Genomic DNA, 21,484 nt, shown 5'->3' with positions numbered 1-21,484 from the left:
AATATGTTAAATAAACAGCCTTACCTGTATAACCACAATAAGCTAATAATGGTAGATAAACCAGCCATGACTTTTTAACCCACGCAGCTGTTACGATGCGTTGGGTGTCCCATCAGTGTCTTTTATAATTTTCATGGAATAGTTTGTGTTTGAACTAAAATGGTACAAATGAAACAGGATTTCAAGAACTAATTTGGTCACTAGTGAAAATTCAGTATATATTTATTTAAAATAAACTAAGAAACATACACAAAAAAATCCAACTGGAACACAAACTTGTTTTCATTGGGTTGTATTATTTTATTGACAGGATTTGTCGTCCCATCTTGAGCTCAACGTGACAGAAACTCACAAAAGAATTGATCTGGCAAGTTAATTTTTTTTCCTAACTTATTAAAATGTTGGAGCAAATTCAGTTGAAGAACAGTATGAAAAGCTATTTGACATTAAAGCTTTTGCCTATTACATGATCTTTTTTCGGTGTTAATACAAAATACAATGTCAAATCTACCCTCCCAAGTATAGAAACTCCCTTTTTTCTGAAAATGAAGACCTTTTCCAATAAAATGACTGGAAACAAAATTACAATTAAAAAAAACTACCTTACATTTTTGTAAGCGCTCAGTTTCGAAATGTAGAGGTCTATCTTTCCTAGCAAAAACAGGCCCACTTTTAAACATTTCGAAAATTACACGATTCAACAGATACAGTTCAAGGTTGTATATATGGTGTGAAGAATCCCAAGTATCTTGAGTGAATCTCTATACATTTATAAAACCAGTTATTTTCTATGCTTATTTATTCTTCATTTTAAGTACACTTGGAAAACAAAATCAAATTCTCTCACACACGCAATTTCCCATGTTTATGGGTTCAAAATGTACTTGCATATGTATGACCTCTTAAGCAGATAAACCAAGGTTTATTGTCACCACTGCATTTACTTTAAATGTTGGTTTTGCTTAGTTGTGTCTCTGAACACAAAGGGGGTAATTCCAATAATTGGTATTAAATAAAACTGCACTAATGTGAGATTTTCAGAGACCTGGAACAAGTGTTTGCAGCAACGATGTCTTTCTCCTGCTTCTTCAAAATGTGAAATTGTTGCACAAGAAACTTCTAAAAATGTCGTATTCACTCAGGTGTGATTTAAACACAAATTTAAACAGTTTGCTCTTCCTAAGGCAGAGAGAAAGGGCCCCATTGTCCAAATCAAGCTTATCATCATCATCATCATCACTTTAGTTTGGCCTTCGTGGTGGAAAACAATCTCCACCGCGAGTCTCTTCTACCTCCTATCCGTGATTATGGAGGTTCAATCCGTAATTCAGACTATCACTTATTTTTAAACACTGTACTGTACAGCGGCAGTGTGGTAAAGTGACGGAGGAGCAGATATGCAGTCATACACACGAGCACACAAGAACCTTCACTTTGTTACATTAAGACACTAAATCAGAGACAGAAAAATGATATCCTCGCTAACGTCTTAAAGGCCACCTGTCGACATATTAATGAGATTATTTGAATCATATCTATACATAAATGTATATATTAATCAGTCTTAAACACCCCCCCCCACCCCCACATGGACACTATATTATCTCAGAGGGTGTTATCAGCACTTAAACCTGTGATCTGAGAGACTAAAACAAAGTCCAACTAATGATTTGGAAGACACTGCACATTTCATTTCCTCCCTCCTCAGTCCGCCCCGAGTCAAAGCAGCACATTTATTTTGTTCCAGTCCTCTCAAGTGTGTGACGGCCTCAAGGTGACAGGAACCAAAATCAGATCCGGGTGGGACCAGACAGCAGCGACCATCCGGAAGATCTCTTAGAACAGAGATCCACCGGCGAGAGTCAACTATTCAAATTGGCAGTGAGGGGGGGGGGGGGGGGGGGCACCAGGTGGCCTCGATGGATCGGTCGCGTCTCAGTCAATGCCGAGGTCAAAAAATTTCCGGGCATTCTTCCCAGCTTCCGCGGTCCTTGGCTTCCCAGTAGCCTCCCTTATAGATGTGGATCTGCTCACCTGTGATCGGGTCCTCGCTGCGCTCAAACCAAAGGGCCTTGTGGCTGTCATGAGGTGCGCCTGAAGGAAAGACAAAAAAAACAAAAGAAGAGATTTGTTAGCCGACAATAAAAAAACAAAACAAGAGGAGACAGAAGACTCCAAAATACAAATGACAGCGTGTGGAGGTGGCAGATACGCAGTACTTGCTTTTTAAGGACGGGTCAGTAAGGGAATCCTCGTCGACAGCTTTTGGAAGAGAAAAGGGGGAATCGTAGAGTTTTATATTTCTTTTTTACCCCTTTATTTCCAAGATTGCCCCCCCCCCCCCCTGCATGGCAGAAAGGAACACAGACACAGCGGAAAACGCTCACAAGACACAAACCTTCTTCCGATTGGCTGGAGGTGCGTTGGCTGGCGGCCTCCCGCTCCCTCTCCCGCCGGACGCCGCGCTGCTTCTCCTCCAGCCGCTGCTTCTCCGAGTTGGCCTCGTCCCAGCGGCCGTCCTCCATCAGGCGCTGGTCGGGCCGGCGCCGGCTGTCGGTGGGGGCCACGCCCTCCTCGAGCTCGTTCAGGGTCAGCGCCAGGGAGGTAAAGTAGTACATGGTCTCTGCTCCCTCACTGATGGGTGGGATGGAGGAGGGGTGGAGGGCAGCGAGAGTCAGAAGGGTCCGAATGAACCTTAAATCAACGTGCACCTCCCTCTACCTACTTTTAACCTACTTTTTAAGTAGCTTTGCTTGTTGACGACATCATCTTTCACAATGCATGGCGGCGGATTTTGTGCGCTGCATACTGTATGACCTTTTGCCGGATCGTACTCACGGTAGAGGGTTCCTCTTCCAGACCTCTCTGGCTTTGAGCGTTTGATAGACGGTCTTCTGTTTGCCCTCGGAGCCGTTCTCCCCTCTGCTGCTCTGCATCACCCGGGAGAACTCCATCTTCTCATCCCACGTGCCCGACAGCACGTAGTGAGCCTTGCCGTCTTTGTCCGTCACCACACCGGTCACCTGAAGGCAAAAGACACAGGAGAGACAAGCGAGGGGTCAACAGGGGGCAGCCAGGCATCGCGGGTCATTTAAGCCAAAGAGACCGGAGAGTGGGACAGGGTCCTTCCCCCCCCCCGCCCCCTCACCTTCCTGGCAACGTCCCTGGAGAAGTAGCTGTAAGGAGCGAACTTCAAGTGGCAGCGGTCGCCGGTGGTGTGGTTCACCACGTCTATCTCGCCCGACTGGCGGAGAGAAACAGAAAGAGGAGCGCGAGGAGGTTGGAAAGACGTGGCTGACACCGCAGAGACATTTTCAGACTGGTACAAAGTCTACATTTCTACTCAGAATGATGAGGTGGTGTGCAACACTTTTAAAAAGGATTTTGCATCAGTTTGTCTAATGCGTCGTGCAATGCAAGTTGCTACGCACTTAACGCCGCACACGCTGAGGTGCTCTATCCAAAATCAGAACCAATCAATAACAAGTAGAAGAAAAATGCTGTGCAGTTAGCCAGGTGTATAAAACACATAAATGGTGTAAAGGGTTTTATGTGTCATCTTCTTTTTAACTTTGTCGGTCTCACCTGATCGATCCACAGTTTCCCTACAATGATGTTGTGCACTGTGGTGGTAACTTTCTTCCATGTGTAATGATTGTTGCCCTTTTCAAAGATTGCGTGTATTGTGCCTGCGAGGAAGAGGAAAAGAAATGCAGACAAGAAAACAAACAAGTTTATTTTAACAAAACAAAAAAGGCGAGGCGGTTACACGTCGTATCAATCAGCGCAGGTCTGTGATCAGATCTCAGCCTCAACCTACGTCATGCACCACAAGACATGCATTGTTCACACCGTCCTTACCCAATGGCATGATGGAGAGGTATTTTCCCCTGAATTTGCTGGCAACGGTGATTTCCTGTCTCAGTGTCCAGCCGCGATTGGAAATCACATGGTGCGCCGCTGCAGGCGGGTGGTGACTCACCTGGGACAAAAGGTTCAGGGCATGTAAGCACATGCAGGCACGACTGGTTTTTTAAAAATAGAGCCCGCCACATTGGAAAAGCCTTTGAGCAAACAGTCTAGAGTAGGAGGAATCACATCTCAACGGCCCATCAGCATCTTTGTCTGCAGATCAAGTGAACAACATTCTTTGTTTCGGTTCCACTTCCTCGACGCGTCACTGCCCCCCCCCCCCCTCACCTGCTCGCAGAGGGAGCGGTAGCCGCTCTCTCTCCGGCGGTCCAGCTCGTACGTCTCGCCCAGCAGCGGGTTGAAGGGTTTGCCCGTGCGGTAGACGGTGGTCGAGTAGGAGGACACGGAGAAGGCGGCCACGTAGCACATTTGCTCCAGCGAGCTCTGGCACTTGGAGCCTTTATCCAGCAGCTCGTGGTACTCCAGGTCCTCCGACAAGCGCTGCAGCATGGAGATGGGCTCGTTGAAGTTTACCTGCAAAGCACCGTGGCCCGGGAATGAATCCGTGTTAGCGTTCCCTCGAATGCAAAACGTGCGGAGCGCTCAGTTTCGAAATGTAGATGTCTATCTTTCCTAGCAAAAACAGGCCCACTTTTAAACATTTAGAAAATTACACGATTCAACAGATACAGTTCAAGGTAGTATATATGGTGTGAAGAATCCCAAGTATCTTGACAATAAACATACCGCGCGGTCCAACGTTCTATCAACAACCTGTTTGTAGAAGGAGTACATTGACGTATTGTATTATGGACATTGTGTTATCATTTAGGTCGAGTTGGGCCGGTATTTGTGTCACGACGCGGAACATTAGGTGCGGTATGTTTGGACGACAATGGCTTTGGGTGGGTCCGTACTGAAAAAAGAAGAGACGAGACAGTGAGCTACAAATAACGATAAGATAAGATGATGGTTGGAGGATGTTGCGTGTCTTGTGAAATACTTTTGGCTTTTCATGTTCGATTGAATCGGTGTTCATTTTTTTAAAAGGCGTGTTGGTTTAACGCTGCCGAATTGAAAGGACTGCGAAAACAAAGCAATCTGTTAAAAGATCCCAGATATAAATCTACCCGCAAATCTTTCGAGGGCTACAACTCCTTTGTATCTGTCATCTCGTTTAATCTGTGAATACATCTAAATAAAGAATGGATGACTCCCCAGCGTTGACAAACACGCACTCTAGAGCAGCCAGCTGGTGCCAGAAGGTCACAATGTACTGACACATCCGTCTCAGGAATTCGGCCTGTCAAACACTGAAGGAGCAGCCAATTTGCAGGAAAATGGAACTGGTTCGTTACGAAACTTTCTGTAATTCACATTTGATGTGGCGTAATGTCCCGGGACAATACTCACAGGCATCGGGATCTTTGACAGCTCTTTGCCGATGCAGTTCTTCATGATACTCCACAGGTTGAGAGAGTAGTTGGGTTTGTCTGAAATCTTTGTCCGCCTCTTCCTCAGCGGCACCAACTCCTGCGAGGGGGACTCCTGGTTCATTGCTAAAGGCTCCTCGTTAAGCTGAAAGGGGGACGATGGCGTTAATAAAAGGACACGTCACACTATTCACGGAAGTAATAAGGCTCTCGAAACACATCTGCTGTTGTCGTTTTTTAAACATGTTTGCAACCTTTATTCGTAGCACTAAATGCTTTTAACAAGGTGGAAAAACTCAAGAGGCCAGAACGAAACCCACCGATTGGTCATCAGGACAATTTTCACTGTTGAACCCGCTGACATTACTGCTCGACCTTCTGTAAAGAGATTTAAAACAAAGAACCGGTGAGTGTTCAAGCTGTTTGAGGTTACATCTACCTTCAGATTCCACAACAAGGAAGTGAGGCACAAACTGGTTCAACGGACACGGAACCTTTGATAAGGGAGTGGTAGAGGCAACAACCCAGCTGGCTTGAACCCATCTAAGGCCAGCAGCTTTTACGAGGAAGGAATTAAATAGCTTGAAATAATTTCCGTGTGTCACCATTTCCTGTAAACAGGACGAGGGACGGGACACTGACTTGTGGAACTGAGGATCTGCCGGAACAGTGATAAACTCAGGCGCTTCCTCCATGGCGTCAAAAAACTCGTTGTCGTCGTCGTCGCTGGCCTCCCCTTTCCCCGGCCCGGAAGCACCTGAGCAGGAAAAAAAAAAAAAAAGAGAACAGAACTGTCAGTCCCCCGTCAGTGTCTGACCATGTCCTCGCTGTTCCACAGTCTTACTTTGATTGTCTGCGGTGGCGTTGGCCTGAGACGCCCCTCTGAACGCCCTCTCCAGGTGGTTGTGCTGTTTGGCCAGCTGCTCTAAAGTCTCCTCCAGCCTGACTCGCTGGTCCCGCTCCGCTTGAAGGGCCTTCTGCCATCGCCTGCTATGAGCCTGCGCTAGTGCCAGAAAGTCTCGGCACGCCTGGAGGTGGCGAAAACATCCAACGTGGTCAAACTAGAGCTTTGCAAACGCTGCATTCAAGTGAGGACCGCTGTGAGCGGTGTGCGCACAGTGCAGATTGCATGCGAGTGTAGATTTAACGAGGCGCCTTTTCTCGTTTACACGTTACACGTGGACAAGACCTCCACCTACGTTAATCATGGCATTGGAGGTGATGCGGAACAGCGTAGCCCTCTCCGTCACCTGACGGATCTTATCCCCGGCCTCGCCAGTCATACGCAAGCTGTCCAGTTCGGATAAAGACCTGCAATACGTATTAAAATGTCATTAAGGACTCTGGACAATACATCATCATAAAACAAGCTACCAGCCTGAGATTCAATGGGTTTATTGTCAAATAACTGTGAATGTTAAAAGCAACTGTGAGATGATATTGTGGAGTTTTGAAATGGAGCCTTCATGTCAGACATTAGATTGTGTATGTTTGAGATGTATGTGTCCACTTATGTGGAAAGAAAAGATGTGACTGTTTTCCGGGCCCCAGGACGCACGAGGGAAGATCAGAGAGAGTGAGAGAGCTGGAGAGCGATCGACGGTTAAAGCCTGACCTCTGGAGGGCAGAGCCGTGCTTTGAAATGAGATCGTTGCAGGTGCTGAGATCCTCCACCTTGCTGCCTAGTGTTCTGAGAGCCGACTGAACTTCGGAATTCTGCGACCCGCCACCTTGTCCGGGTGCCGTCGGCGGGGAAGATGGGGAAAAGTCATCCCCAGAGTCATCTGCTCACGATCAAAGCAAGAGGAAAGCGAAAAAAATAAATAAATAAAAACACACATCAGGATAAAAGCGCTTGCACGAGACCTTTTGTTTTTGCATTTTTTTGGTCGTCTGCCCGTGTGGACGTCCTACCGGACTCCGCCTGCATGCGCGCTGCCTTGGCTTTGGCCAGTTCCAAGGCCGTGATCCAGCGCTGGCGCTCCACTTCGCAGCTGGCCTTCAGGTGATAGGTCTGTGCTCCACCGTTGGAGATGACAAAGTTGCAGGCGTCGTCCACGGAGATGGTTGCTGTGGCCAGGTTGATTGTGCCTCGACACGTGTGGCCCATCTCTGCTTGGGTCCTGACAGTCACGAGGTCGGTCGATTTGACATTCCGGGGGGGAAAGCGGGGAAAGAAAAAATTGAGATTTTTCACAGATTAAAGTTGGGAGATTTCTCTGGTGACGCCTACCTGTAGTAAGACAAGAGCCCATTGCTCAGGACAAACCACCTGCGCTGATAACCCTTGATGTAATTCGTCCACTTGAACACCCATCCTTTGTACGTGTCGCCAGCCGGAGTGGGAGTGGGGGTCTTGGACTCCGACATCACAGCCCCCCAAAATCAAGAGACGGATTTTAAGAACCTTGAAGGGAGATTAAGAAGGTTACAAATCTTATAAATGACGGAGCTTCTGTTTGTGTTTTATGGCTGAATTTATTAAACAATAAGCAGGCTGCCACTAAATTAATCAGAAACTATTTTGTTAATTGACTCATCGTTCAATTTATGTGAATCCATTATTGATTGACTTGCATTAATACGAACTCATCTCAGCATTTAATTTTACATAACAGGACTAAAATTCTGGGGATTGATATTGATCGTTCAGTGTGGTTTGAAAGATAAATGATTAACAATGGAATCAATACAGATCCACTGACATGTTTTACAAAAGAAAAAAAAAACTTGTTCAATAAAAGAGGGACTGCTTCATCATTATACCAATCTGTGTGATTATGTCTTCTTAATTGTCTGTGATCTCAGATGCACATTATCAACACACAGTAGCCGATATAGTTTTTAAAAATTGGGATTCTAACGATATAACCAGGGACATGTGACAGTTGTGCAATATACGGAAGAACACAGACGATAACAACAGAAACTTGATAAAACTCCAAACACACTGAAGAAGGGTGCCACCGTAGGGAGGCTAACCGACGTTAGCTCCGGTTAGGCCAGTGGGAGTCACGGCACCAGGAGCTCATAGAGCAACTTTAAGAAACAGCAACGTGTCGTGTTTTCTCGAAGTTAACCAGCTGACGTGCAGAATTTACAACGTGGTAAAAAGTAAAGACAGGCCGCCTGAACACCCGTTAGCCCAGTAGCTCGCCGTCAAGCTCACGGGCGGATAACTGTTTACCTTGACGTGTCCGAAATGTGAGATCAGGCAACCAGACACCCGGTGAAGTCACAGCTAACTTTGACACCCATACGCTACTGTACCTAGCTAGCTGACGAGGCTAACTGACCAGCACAGAACAGCAAACGATGGAAGCGGTTAAACCACAAGAGGACAACCGCAGCGTGGTGGATTTAAAATAGGGTGACGCCAGCCAGTTTCATTAGTAGCCCTCAATAATAGTGTGTATAGTGTTCATTCTACAGCTGCGTACGCGGGTGAGGATCTAAAGCTAGCTAGCTACACCTAACTAGCCTAACGGTAGCTTGTTGGTTACACCCGGTGCAACATAATTTGGACTCGTCCGGAAACAGCGAGCTGTGCTACATTGTATCCCCAATTAGTGTGGCGACAGCGGCTTTCTGCTTTCAAAGTAAACCCATGTTGTTGGTGTTGTTTCCCACGTAAAAACACGTCGTAATATTCGTCTAAGTCAAAGGTGATCGAAATATTATAAGCATATTCATACATGCATTCATTTAAGCGTTATTGTAATGATGGATCAGCCGTAAATTGACTGATAATTGTTCTTGTAGTGCACTCAGTTATTTTTATAATGGTAAAATACTTTATTTTGAAGGATATAATCGGAAAGAAACTTGATTGAATCTTGCTAGTTTTACACATTCAATGTATTGTTTTTTACTACTAACTAGCATGCTTGCCTCACATTTACGTCAGCTGACGTTATGTAATGCCAATTGATCGAAATTGAAATAAATGTAAACCACTGTATTTAGAGCCCATTCACTTCGGATAAGACCGTGTATTAATGAGTTCACTTTTCTGGATAGGCTATATAAACGTTTGAGCAAACTGGATATCCACTTTTCGTGGATCCGATACAAAATACAAATATTGTCTTTACACATAAAGAACTGCAGTGTGGAAATGTGCGTGTTTTCGGTAGTACTTGGCAAAAAAGACGACTCCGGTGGGACTCGAACCCACAACCTTTGAATCCCTTCGGATCAACCCTAGAAGTCCAATGCGCTATCCATTGCGCCACGGAGCCACTTGTTGCTTGTCCCTGGCAAGTAAGTATTTACACTAAACTATTGGCCAACTGCTTCCATGGTTGTATTGTGATTATGATTTTTAACTAGCACAGTACATGTGCATTCGTAAAGGGTGTATGAAGGTGTATTTGTGTCTTCATTACTCAAACAAAAAATAATTTTTGAGAGCTAATTTCTCACATTGCAATCAAAAAGCACTTTTGTAAATATATGCTCTCAAAACAAAAATCTGCGAGCCGAGTTTTCTTGGAGTAGGCGGGGCTACATTGACCGGGAGTTTCTATTGGTGGGTTCGACTTGCCTCTCGGCTCACCAACAGGAGGTCAGCGACATGTATGACGTGGAGGTCAGTTTAGTGTTTTTGTTGATATCGTTGTGCTTCTAACTATATTAAATGTAATAAAGAAGTTTCCCTGTTGATATCTTGTCCATGAATTATAATAGGAAAAACTGAAGCAGTCGGTCCTTGATAAAAAAGTTGTTATGGAGATTTTTTAACGGACTTTGTACAACTAGAACTATAAACGCGCATGGACTATTTCACAAGATGATGATTTGGTGTTAGTTTAAGAGGTGACATTTGGCCCTGTTTCAATACCTTCTGGATCTGCTTCATCCTCTTATGAACTGCTCTCAGAAGGTAGACTACTTTCAACATTTCTTTTTTAAATTAGCCAAATAGGATGTTTAAGTTAGTGCCTGTAGCTTTAGTATAAGTCCGTATTACATATGTCCGCATGTAGAAAGAAGAGTTTAAACTTTTTACAGCAAGGTAGGTGTTATCAGGTGGGTATATACAGATATTGTTACATACATTAGTGTTTATGAATATTTGTGTACATTTTGCTGTTACATGATTCGTACTGGTTAGCAGGAACCCCAACAGTTACATTTTAGAAGCTTTATTTGCATTTTAGCTGTTGTAAATGACTATATGGAATCGTTTACATTTTTGAGGCATGTATGTGATCTCAAATACACTTGATTTAAAGCGATGTCTCAGCCTGCTTTCAGCCATACCTTTTGTGTATCCCGGTGTACTGCTCACTTTCCGCCACCAGGTGGTGCGTTTGGCCGAATGTTTCAAGCAGAGGTAGTTTTTAATAACTTCAAATTTGCAATACCTTCACTTAACAAAAGTAATGCATGTAATCATAATCCAATAATACGTGTGACGATGACATGGGTCGTTCTGCTGCATGTGGAGTACTTTCACTTGCATTTCGCAGCTAATATTTTTGTATTTCTAATTAATTGAAGTAAATCATTGTTGATTCATTTTCATTCATTTTATTTATCAAATAGATGCAGAGGGGTTAGGCCTAGGAGAAGCTATTTTTATTCAACCAGTAAATTTACTTATTAGTGTCCACCCCTATGGAAAGCCTGCAAACCTGAACTAAAGACCTTGTGATGATCAAGAAGACAAATACTAATATGAGGATTATTACAATTTATTTACATTACTCTAGTTCAGATAATCCTGGATGTTAAAAGTTGTACATTTTGAATGTGAAGCTGTTGTAATAACTAATTAATTATATTAGTTATAAAAGGGAATTGGAAGATGAAGAAAATATGAACACAAAAACCTCCATACTTGAAGCGTAAAGAAGACAAAATATGTGATGTAATGTCTTGATCATGATTAATAAAGTGAGAAGAAAATCAAGAGCACAGAAACATCTGAACCTGTACATAAAGTAAGTAAAATACTAGGTTGTATGTTTTAAATACCTTAAACATGCATTTAAATGTTAATACTTTTGTACTTCTAATTAAATTCTAATGAAAAATTAAATTTTTCCCAATGATGTATTCCTACATTTAGTAAAGAAATATACTTTTTTTGCCACAGGTGGGACATAAGCTGTGTTTCCTTACTCACTATACATACTATACTGTGTGGGCAATGTGCTGTCAGCCTGCCCGGTCAAAGCATCGGTCAGGCCTCACCAAGATGGAGTAGAGCGAGGAGTTGGTGGCTGCGTGCTCGGGATCTTTTCCCGTACATTGCTGATTCCTCGTGGCAATTCTCAACACTTATTAAAGTCCCCACGTCAACAACCTGGTATACGCTCACATGTGTGCACTGCGCGGGTAAACGGAGGTAAATGTCGTCAGGTGATTGGGGGGTAATTCTTGGTTAATGCAGCGTTCGTTCTTCGCGCTTCCGGTCCAGTGAACAGGGACCCGGATGTAGAGGCGGATGGTGTTCCTCTTGACGCTCCTGCGTGGTCTTTGATTGATCCCGCCAGCACCGGAAGTGTCCGGGATCCTGCTCTCTCTCTCTCGGCTGCGCTACGCAAATTGTTCCTCCGCAGAAGAAGACAGCGTACATTTGCGTGCCGCCCAGCCTGCGCCACTTCTCCCGACTCCCGCTTCTCTTCTTTCGGCTTCGCTGTGCGTCGTTTAATGAAACGATAGCGCCGCATCACCACGGAGCATGCGCAGTCCGGACGCGTAATTACTGACGAACTAACACGAGAATAGCTGGATTTTGTTGTTGTTGGCTTTTTTTCTCTCTAATGGACGTGTTTTGTTGTGGGTCTACGCCATAAACGCGAACGCCTCCCCGGACGCAGTAGAGGATTAGGTTACTGCTGGTGGATTATTTTATTGGCCTCCTCCTGTCACGCCCGAGTCCATTAGTGATCCTTTTTTGTTGTTTGCAATTAGGAGAAGTCCAAAGCCAGGTAGGCTATTGTACTCGATGACAATGACCCCGTCGTTTCTTTAAACTGGCCAAACTGTATGCGCAATAGAACCAATAACGGGAAATGTGAATATTTTGTAACAATGTAGCGGGGAATTACCCCCCCCCCCCTTTTTCTACTCCCCCCTGCTGTTTAACAGGAGGACGCAGTTTCATGGCCTAACACACATCTTGCACGGATGCAATGCGGCCGCTAAACAAAGCTGCGTGCGTTTGGCACACCAGCCAAAAAATGTGTTTTGACAACAGTGAATCATTAGCTCGATGGCATGTGCAGTTCCTGCATGGATCAGCAGCCCCCCCCCCCCTCGGTGCCACGGCATGTTTTGGTTTCAGGCGGATCGTGTCCTTTTGTCCGACGATTCTCATGCTGCTTTGACCTTTTTCGTTCCTCCCTCTCTAGCTGACAGCCGTCTCTTTTAAATATTGGCATAATTTAGGTGTTTTTTGTTTCCGAGTTGAACTTCTTTGCTGTTCATCAAACACCAAAAGTTAAAAAAAAAAAAAAAAAAGGCCATAGTTCAGTTACACAAGAACAAAAAAGAAAAAACATCTGTTGAGTCCTGCGATGTGCTTTAAACTAACACGTTTGCAGAAAAGCAGAAGTCAAAAAGGAATGCTGCAGGCCAAATAATTGTTGGTCAACTTGGTCCCAACATGTTTATTTTAAAGCAATATTTTTTTTTTCTTTAAGTGGTTGTGTGGTTATTACAGACAATTAAACCGCCTGCAACTCGGGTCCCAAGGGAACCGGAGAATGTTATTCGAGCTTTTGATTAACCAACATTATTGGGGATGAATTCAAAGTTGTTGTGTTCATGTCTTCGGGCCGAATGCGCCACGTGACTCTTCATGTTCCCGCCTCCCGATCCACAGACATGTCTTTCCGGCGCGGTGTGGTCCGCCAGAGCAAGTTCCGCCACGTCTTCGCGCAGGCGTGGAAAGCCGAGCACTGCATCGACGACGTCAGGGTGTCCCGCGTGACGTGGGACAGCGGCCTCTGCGCCGTCAACCCCAAATTCATCGCCGTCATCATCGAGGCCGGCGGAGGGGGGTCCTTCCTCGTCGTCCCCATCAGCAAGGTTCAGCCGCCCCGTATATATGTATATTTGTACAACGCTTTCATCTCTTTTCCTGTCTTCCACTCTGCTGCTTAAAGCCTCTGTCGCCATGCCAACGCAGCTTCACGTCGCCGTGTTCGTTTCCTCCCACAGAGCGGCCGGATCGATCAGGCGTGTCCCACGGTGTGCGGACACGCAGCACCGGTGCTGGAAATCCAGTGGTCTCCTCATGACGACAACATCATTGCAAGTGCCTCCGAGGACTGCACAGTGAAGGCATGTCAACACTTGGTCTAGCGGGGGTTTTGTTTTGTCTCCCTGACCTGACACAGAAAAGTGTGATCACAGGGTTTTTCATGAGGGCAGAAATCAGCAAGAGCGAAAGAAGGTTTCCCTGAACTAAAGGCTGTTACGTGCGTGACATAAATCCGCAGAAGCTGTCGCGCGCCGGAATGCGCCGCATTCACAAATCTGTGTGTGCGCGCTGTGTTTGAAGGTTTGGCAGATCCCAGACGGAGGCCTGACGAGCCCGATGACGGAGGCCATTGTGATCCTGGAGGGACACAGCAAGCGGGTGGGAATCCTGGCCTGGCACCCGACCGCCTTCAATATCCTTTTGACTGCAGGTAACGTCACCCGTCGCCTCCTGGGGGCCCTCGTTTGGACGCTGGAGGGAACAATCTGGGATTTTTTGCATAATTTGCATAAGTTGTGCTGGCGAGTCCACGTCCGAGGAAGAAGAGTTTTCTATTTCAAATGTAAATCAACTTTGCCCCACAACACATGTTGGCAAATATTGGCAATAACTATGACAACATGATTTAGGTTATGTTGATTTCCCCCCACGGCTAAACTCACATTCCCCCAGAGAGAATAGATAGACGGATGTATTTCAAGGATTGTTGTGCCGGCTTGTTGCTTTCTTTTCGAACACAAAGACATTTGGGGATAAAGGATCCGCACGGAAGAGACGCAAAGTCACAAGACGGCGAATCTCTCTAAATCTACATTCCTGCAGTAACGCACTTAAAGACCCGGCGCGTCCCGTGTCCTCCTCCCTCTCCCCAGGCTGCGATAATGTGATCTGCGTGTGGAACGTGGGCACGGGGGAGCTGCTGTACCAGCTGAGCGACGCCCACCCCGACCTCATTTACAGCGTCGGCTGGAACAAGGACGGCAGCGCCGTCTGCACCGTCTGCAAGGACAAGGCTCTGCGTGTCATCGACCCGCGACGGGGCACCGTCCTCAAGGTCACCTCGCGTTCCCGCGCCGGCACAAAGGCGCCGTCGCGCTCGGCTACGTCGATGCTCTGTTGTTTCCCCGTTAGCCCCATGGGAGTTTGTTGTTGTTGTTCCTCCAGGTGAGGGAGAAGGTCCACGACGGCACCAGGCCGATGAGAGCCGTGTTCCTCTCGGACGGGAAGATCCTCACCACGGGCTTCAGCCGCATGAGCGAGCGGCAGATGGCCCTGTGGGATCCGGTGAGTCTAGTGTACCATGTATGCGGTGGCGTTTATGGGGGATGTAGCTGGTGTGTTAAGGTTTGTCTGAGTAAACAGCGGTCAGAGCTCGTCGAAACCAGCGGATATCCTTCAAAATCGGTGTGTTTTTTTTTAAATTTACACAGATTGAGAAAATGATTAGAGCAGTTTTGAATTGTCATACTTGTGGTCGAGGCGACAACAGGAACCGTGAGGTCACGCTGACCTTTTGAACCCCCCAAAAAATTCAGTCAAATCTTGAGCCCAGAGAACTTTTCCTGTGATCTCGCATTCCCAACGATGGGACCGAAAGACATGCGTTAAGTCTCGATTGTCCCGCGGTTAGTGGAATGTGCGTGTTGTGCGCATGCAATCACAGTTTTCGTTTTGCTATCTTCCAACAGAAGGATCTCTCTGAGCCGATGGCCGTGCAGGAGATGGATACGAGCAACGGGGTCCTGTTACCCTTCTACGACCCGGACACAAACATGGTCTACCTGTGTGGAAAGGTAGGACCCAAAGGACCGTGTTAACGCATCCATTCCCAAATCCCGTTTGTCTCCGTGGTCTCAATTTATGTGCTGGCTTTCAGGGGGACTGCACCATCCGGTATTTCGAAGTGACGGACGAATCCCCGTATGTTCACTTCCTCAGCTTGTACAGCAGCAAGGAGCCCCAGAGGGGGGGCGGCTTTCTCGGTAAAAGAGGCGTCGACGTCAACAAGTGTGAAATTGCCAGGTGAATGTGTTTGGTCGTTTCGGCCTCGACGTTCTTTTTCACTGGTTAATATTTGGAAATGTCATCATTCAGACACAAAACAACAGCAACTGTATCCTATTTGTTGTCAGTCTGTCCAAACCTCATGTTTATTAATCCGCAGCTGAGAATAATCCCCGACAAATGCAGCATTTACTCCCGTTTGAGGAATGTTTGCTTTAAAACTACAGTGAACAGCTTCAATATGACGTTACTGAGCCTTCACTTAAAACTTAAGTATATTTCTAAGGTACGATTGGTCTGGAAGCTTCGTCCCAGAGTTGGACAAAGCATTTAAATGCATGGCTTCCTGTAGACTGGGCCGGCCTCATGCCTTTCAGTGTGATTACTAACGTCCTGGTCCTCTGTAGGTTCTACAAACTGCACGAGAGGAAAGTGGAACCCATCTCTATGACCGTCCCACGGAAGGTAAGCCGCCATTTCACCCGACTTATTCTTTGAAAATGAAGTGAAAGCAGCATTTGCCCCGGCCGGCGGGTCGACCCATGACCTGCGTGCTAAGCGTAAGCGCCACTTCTGCTCCCCGGCACCTCGGCAGTCGGACCTGTTCCAGGGCGACCTCTACCCGGACACGGCCGGCTCCGAGCCGGCGCTCCTGGCCGACGAGTGGATCGCCGGGCAGGACGCGGCGCCCCTGCTGGTCTCCCTGAGCGGCGGCTACTCGGCCCCTCCGTCCAAGCACAGGGACACCCTGCGGAGCAAACCCAAGCTGGTCTCGCAGGACTCCGGCGGCGGGGCTGCGCCTCCGGCCGGCAACGCAGCGGCGTCTTCCTTCGTTTCCGCCACCAGGGAGCCGGAGGACGAGGCGGCTGCGCCCCGGGTAGCCGCAAGGGAGACGGACGGAAACGCCGAGAGGCCGAAGAGAGAGGCGAGTGGACGGACCGAGATACGTTGACCCCCCCTTCCCCGGGTTGTTTTTTCTGACTCCTTCTCCTTCTTTCAGGAGGAGCTGCTGAACGAGCTGCTGGCGGAGATGAAGGCGTTGCGCGCCGTCGTCGTGGCGCAGAGCCAGAGGATAGAGGTGCTGGAGAGGCAGCTGGCCCGGATCGAGGACGGGGACGTGTGAGCGCGGCGGCGGGGAGCCACTGCATTCGGAGGGGCGCACTCGCTGAATCCACAGACTTTAGCCTTACTAGAATCAACGGTACCTTTTCCTAGGCTGTGTGAGTGGAGGAATGTAGTGCAGCGGCCCGGCCGCGGGGGGGGGGGGGGGGGGGGGCTTCGCAACCAGGTCAAATATTGCGACGAGACCACCGAATATTTCTGTGATTTGTTTCCGAGGGTTGAGAGCGAGGCGTCGTCTACGTAGAGTGAATTCTGACAGTGAGATAATCATTTTAAAATGGTTCTTTTTTTCTTTTTTTTTTCAAATGAAGGAGTGTCGTAGCAGCTGTTTGGTCGTGGTGTAGTGCAGCTTTGAGCAAAATCCCCCACACTATTATTGAAGGGCTTTGAAGTTGTTCTTCTCACGTTAATGCACAACGTAGTGATTAATAGAATTGTGTTGAAGTCATTGAAGGTTGATCTCTAAAGGACTCTAAATATAACCATTAGGGCTATTAAATCAAGTAGTTAAAGCTGCTAAACAGTGATGTCATATCCGGCCCCCAACTGTTATTCATCGTGTGACTTATGCTTTGCTTTACTGCTTCATCGTAGGGCGCCATGCGCACGCTCAACCGTAGCCGTAAGTCAGTTGTGTGACTGATGGCTGGCGAGAGTAGCTGAATGTTTGTGTGTCAGAATTCTTGTGTCGTCTTTGCAGTCGTTGGAAAAGGTAGCACTTTTCTTTTCTCTCTTTTTTTTTTAATTTCTTTTTTTTACTTAATGTTATCTGGAGCGAGATGCGGCCTCACGGGCGTCCAGCGTTGGCGAGCTGGAAGCTAAAACGATGTGTTCAGTGAACGAGGCCTAAATCGCGCTGTAAACAATACATGCAAATTGAATCGAAGTCGGTTTAGTTTTATTTAGAACAGCGGTTCAGAGAAGAGGAAGTTACTGTAAATCGAGGAACGTCTTCAGAGTTTGCGTTTCTATTGGTGACAAGATGACGCTTAGATTATTTTATTTATTTTGTTTTCGTGCTTTTGGCCATTGCATTTAGATGCATTTTTGTGTTTCCTTTCCGTCGGCACATTCCACATACAGCTTGTCCCTTTATCACATTATATTTCTTTATGCGCTGACCTCACAACACTAACTGTAAAACCAGTAGCAGATTAAATGAGACGACATTGTGAAGAAAAAAATGATAAAACGTGCATTCCTCCTTTTGTATTAAAAGAAATGTTCTGATCATGATCGCGTTTTTTGTGTATTTTTTTTTTGTGATGATTCCTCTGGTCGACTTCTGATTGGAACATCTTGGGTGTGTCAGCTGTGGGCAAAGCAACTGCTGCTAGACGTATGAACACACGCACACACTTAAAGCAACAACTAACACCCTCACAACCTCCCCCATGGTCCCATTTCGTCATATTGGAGTATTATTAACGGAACTGTATTTGACTCTCTCAACATTAAATATTGTAACATGTAAATAATGCTCCTCGTATCGCTGACAGGCAGGTGCTCTGCACCGGAGTTAAATATATCGGGGCCTGCGGGGAAGCACTAAATTGAATATGAATCTTCGCTAAACGAAGCAAAGCAGGATGTGGTCGTCTTGTTTCACATTAAGAAAGCTGTGCTCTTTGCGTTCTTACTTCAAAAAGTGTTTTATCTTTATTTTGCGTAAATACAAGCGACTTGTCTGGATCATTAGTTCTTGGGTTGTCTTGGACTCACGTAACTCATTGGGATGGAAGGAAGAAGCGCATGTATTAAGTATTCACTTCTAGTCAGCAAATGGGAGGAAATGTCTTTTGAATGCTTTTGACTGCGTGCTGCGTAAAGTCATCTGCAGCGGTTCTGCAGCTTGAAAAAAAAAATTGCTTCCCCTTTCCATGATGTAAAATAAAAATAATTACAATTCATATCTGTCGTCTTCACCACACCCTGCTCATGTTGTACTTAGTCTGCCCCCTCTCCCCCCCCCCCGCCCCCTGCAGCCTTCTCCCACCTCAAAGGGCTGCAGCAGGTTTCATGCATCAGCCCCTTTCTCAGACACACACACACACACACACGCTGTCACACAGTTCAGTCAGTCTCTCCGCAGCGTTCGGCACCTCAAACTTTATTTTCCGGCTCACGACTTTGGTAAGTGCTTCTCAGTTCCTTTCCCGCTTTTTAAAAAAATATTTTGACCAGCATCTTAACCTCGTTTTTGCTGCACACGTTTCTCCTCTCTGTTAAAAATGAAAGCACTATATACTCAGTTTAAACACTTGAATCTCCAGCTTAACGTGCTCCACGGTTTAAATGGTTGTATTATTGTGTGTGTGCTTATTTCCCATTTTGTATTTTTATTTTCGCATTAAAAATGATGCTGCGACCCCCCCCCCCCCCCCCCCCCTCGACTGATCTCCGGCAGTCTAATCAACCGTGACAAAAAAAAAAAAAGTTCCACCCGTTGCAGGCTGACTGATTCTGTTCAAATATCTTTCACAGGAAACCAGCAACGCTGCGAGCGGCCTCCTCGCTTCCTGCCGCCGCAGAGAACGCAGCCGGCTTACAGTGGCATAAGATAAAGGCCATAGACGCACTTCCTGTCACGCCTGCAGTGTACGTTTCCATAATGCAATTATGAACCTTTGGTTATGGGTTAACCAGCACAACTGGTAACTCTCTCACTGTATTTGTGTGAGCAAGTGAGCAGATGTCAGAATGTAGCAGCTTCTGCAGCGTTTTGAAGCGGCGTTTATTGGAATGGTTAATCTTTCATGTAAAGCGAGCTTATGGTTTATCTGGAAGCATTATTTCTTTTTAAAATTTTCTTTCTTTTTTTGTTCTAGCTTCTTAGTTTAAACCCAACCAATGGATCTTCTGATGAGAACTTCGCTTTAAAGTACAAGGACTTCTAACTTCTATAAAGCCGACTTTCTCCTCTACTCTGAGAAGGTAAACTACATTTCTAAACGTCACCCGTCTCAGTTTTGTGGCGTCTACAGCTCGATCGAAAAGGACTTTAGCCGTGTGGATTTCAAGCAGTTCAAGGTTCACCTGCTTTATATTACCTCTGGTGAAATGGAAATCCTGAAATTTACATTTGCCGGCATCATCTAATCTGCCACAGGCACAGTAGGACAAAACGCATCCATGTGGCACCCAAGTAAAATATAACTACAAAAAACAACTCTAAGTGTGAATAATTTCAATTTGCTGGTTAACGATGATGTGCTGGATTAAAAAAAAAAAATGCCAATGGTAACCCTTTTCTCTCTCTCTCTCTCCCTTTTTTCACTTCAGGCATGACAGGCATGACAGACACTACAGACGAAAAGCCAACCGTGCTGGTCCTTTCGCTCTGTCTGATCGGCCTACTTTTACTGCTGTTCTTCTTTTACAAGATGTTGAACAGGGAGGCCAAGGGCGAGTACACCGTGCGCCGCCTGGTGTATAAGGATGGAGGGGTCAGGGACCGGGTGAGAGGCGCGTCGTTGGCCCTGGGGACGCGCCTCGGAGTCCGGCTGTGGCCCTGGAGCGACGCCGATGAGGATGGAGAGGAGATGCGGGAAGTGGAGGATGAGGAGGGTCAGTTGGAGGAGGGGGGCAGCCAGTCGAGTGACAGCGAGGGGGACGGCGGGGAGGACGGGGAGCAGTGCAGCACGTCAAAGGGAGAGGAAGACGACGGACATCGTAGCTCAGACTACGAGAGTTCGGAGGCCGGCGAGCTAGACAGAATAACGGATCAGGGGGAAGCAAGAGGGACGGGGGAGAAAGTGGGAGATGGGGAATGTAAAGGTGAGGCGAGTGGGGGAGCCGGGGTGTTGATAGATCTGAAGAAGTTCTCTGGAAGTGCCATCTGGTCTGAGGAAGAGGGTGGTGGGCGCATGCTCAGTGACGTGACTGCACTTTGAGAACAGGATAAAACGAAATATCAAATTACAGGGGTGGCTTCGGACGTAGCAGCCGACTCAGGTCTCGATTCTCCTTCATTAGATGTTAAAAATATTGTGAATCGGGTTTTTTTAATTGTCAATTGAGGTCTAAATGATGTTCCACCCCCCCCCTAAAAAAACAAGAGACGCATATTGATATGCAGGAGAACAATGTATTGCAATTTGAATGTGTGTAAATGTTTACCTGTAAAACTTTTCAAATTAACTTTGTATCATCGTCAGCATATTGCATAGTGTTTATTGTGGATTTTTAAAACTTTAAATGTCTAATTTACATGACAATAAAAACTGACTGTGCTTGTATCCTTCTTCTTGATATCATTTGTTGAATGCTGAAGTACTGATCAATTAATTGATTTTTATATATATATATATATGATGATATATTATGATATATATGATATATATATATGATTATATTGAATATATTTTGTGACCTGATGAATGGCTCCATACATGTTGAATGGTATCAATGACACCATGAAAGGAATACATACTAAGGACACTTTAAACGATTATTCCCAAACATGTACATGTTTGACCTACTTCCCCGTATCATCTACGTATTAAGACAGTTTAATCATATTTTCATTTTAGAACCGGTGACATGTATCCTATAAATTCCCAACTCTGCCCGCTTAAAGGATCAGTGGGGATGTAGCTCAGTGGTAGAGCGCGTGCTTCGCATGTATGAGGTCCCGGGTTCAATCCCCGGCATCTCCATTCTTTTTAGTGTTTTCCCCTTGAGTTTAACTGTACTGCATAAACTATCACTAGATCATTGAAGCTTTTTTTAAAACGTTATTTTAATAGAAACGAACGCAAAAAAATGAACACGCAGTTAATGTTGAGAACAACGT

General features: G+C 46.0%; 3 protein-coding genes and 2 non-coding genes across 6 annotated transcripts; 3 read left to right on the top strand and 2 right to left on the bottom strand.

Moving 5' to 3' along the window:
* Positions 1-279: 279 nt before the first annotated feature.
* Positions 280-8,931, bottom strand: LOC120821737 (oxysterol-binding protein 1). Its single transcript, XM_040180685.2, has 17 exons — positions 8,533-8,931; positions 7,579-7,752; positions 7,260-7,468; positions 6,961-7,129; positions 6,545-6,656; positions 6,190-6,373; positions 5,988-6,102; positions 5,666-5,723; positions 5,326-5,490; positions 4,201-4,446; positions 3,862-3,982; positions 3,586-3,689; positions 3,149-3,244; positions 2,839-3,023; positions 2,399-2,634; positions 2,224-2,262; positions 280-2,094 (listed from the first exon to the last, which is right to left on the bottom strand). Exons 2-17 carry the CDS (start codon positions 7,713-7,715, stop codon positions 1,952-1,954), a joined length of 2,319 nt encoding a protein of 772 aa, XP_040036619.2. The 5' UTR covers positions 7,716-7,752; positions 8,533-8,931; the 3' UTR covers positions 280-1,951.
* A 566-nt stretch (positions 8,932-9,497) lies between these two features.
* Positions 9,498-9,586, bottom strand: trnar-ucu (transfer RNA arginine (anticodon UCU)). Its single transcript is given in 2 exon segments — positions 9,498-9,533; positions 9,550-9,586. It is a non-coding gene; the product is annotated as a tRNA-Arg (tRNA).
* Positions 9,587-11,526: 1,940 nt separating this feature from the next.
* On the top strand, positions 11,527-17,925 carry coro1b (coronin, actin binding protein, 1B). Its single transcript, XM_040180687.2, has 11 exons — positions 11,527-12,286; positions 13,183-13,388; positions 13,521-13,643; positions 13,864-13,993; positions 14,436-14,617; positions 14,728-14,847; positions 15,252-15,356; positions 15,440-15,585; positions 15,975-16,032; positions 16,163-16,492; positions 16,568-17,925. Exons 2-11 carry the CDS (start codon positions 13,185-13,187, stop codon positions 16,688-16,690), a joined length of 1,521 nt encoding a protein of 506 aa, XP_040036621.1. The 5' UTR covers positions 11,527-12,286; positions 13,183-13,184; the 3' UTR covers positions 16,691-17,925.
* Positions 17,926-18,663: 738 nt separating this feature from the next.
* LOC120821736 (uncharacterized) lies at positions 18,664-20,927 on the top strand. 2 transcript variants are annotated; one of them, XM_040180682.2, is made up of 4 exons: positions 18,664-18,822; positions 19,174-19,287; positions 19,518-19,623; positions 19,972-20,927. In XM_040180682.2, the coding sequence occupies exon 4, from the start codon at positions 19,974-19,976 to the stop codon at positions 20,580-20,582; it is 609 nt and encodes a 202-aa protein (XP_040036616.2). In that variant the 5' UTR covers positions 18,664-18,822; positions 19,174-19,287; positions 19,518-19,623; positions 19,972-19,973; the 3' UTR covers positions 20,583-20,927. The 2 variants fall into 2 exon arrangements, with proteins under 2 accessions (XP_040036616.2, XP_040036618.2); XM_040180684.2 differs by lacking the exon at positions 19,174-19,287 and having other exon boundaries at positions 18,727-18,822.
* A 348-nt stretch (positions 20,928-21,275) lies between these two features.
* On the top strand, positions 21,276-21,347 carry trnaa-cgc (transfer RNA alanine (anticodon CGC)). Its single transcript has one exon. It is a non-coding gene; the product is annotated as a tRNA-Ala (tRNA).
* The last annotated feature ends 137 nt before the right edge of the window (positions 21,348-21,484 follow it).

This window comes from Gasterosteus aculeatus, chromosome 7 (assembly GCF_964276395.1).
Source record: "Gasterosteus aculeatus chromosome 7, fGasAcu3.hap1.1, whole genome shotgun sequence".
Classification (NCBI taxonomy): Eukaryota; Metazoa; Chordata; class Actinopteri; order Perciformes; family Gasterosteidae; genus Gasterosteus; species Gasterosteus aculeatus.
The sequence above is the reverse complement of the archived record's forward strand: the minus strand, read 5'-3'. Positions and strand labels throughout refer to the sequence as shown.

Coding starts and splice junctions, on each gene's coding strand:
- LOC120821737 (XM_040180685.2), bottom strand. CDS start 7,715: ATGTCGGAGTCCAAGACCCCCACTCCCACTCCGGCTGGCGACACGTAC. Junction 5,491..5,665: donor ATTGTCCTGATGACCAATCG/GTGGGTTTCGTT, acceptor TCCCCCTTTCAG/CTTAACGAGGAGCCTTTAGC. Junction 3,245..3,585: donor GGAAACTGTGGATCGATCAG/GTGAGACCGACA, acceptor TCTCTCCGCCAG/TCGGGCGAGATAGACGTGGT.
- coro1b (XM_040180687.2), top strand. CDS start 13,185: ATGTCTTTCCGGCGCGGTGTGGTCCGCCAGAGCAAGTTCCGCCACGTC. Junction 13,644..13,863: donor CCGAGGACTGCACAGTGAAG/GCATGTCAACAC, acceptor CTGTGTTTGAAG/GTTTGGCAGATCCCAGACGG. Junction 13,994..14,435: donor CAATATCCTTTTGACTGCAG/GTAACGTCACCC, acceptor CCCTCTCCCCAG/GCTGCGATAATGTGATCTGC.
- LOC120821736 (XM_040180682.2), top strand. CDS start 19,974: ATGACAGGCATGACAGACACTACAGACGAAAAGCCAACCGTGCTGGTC.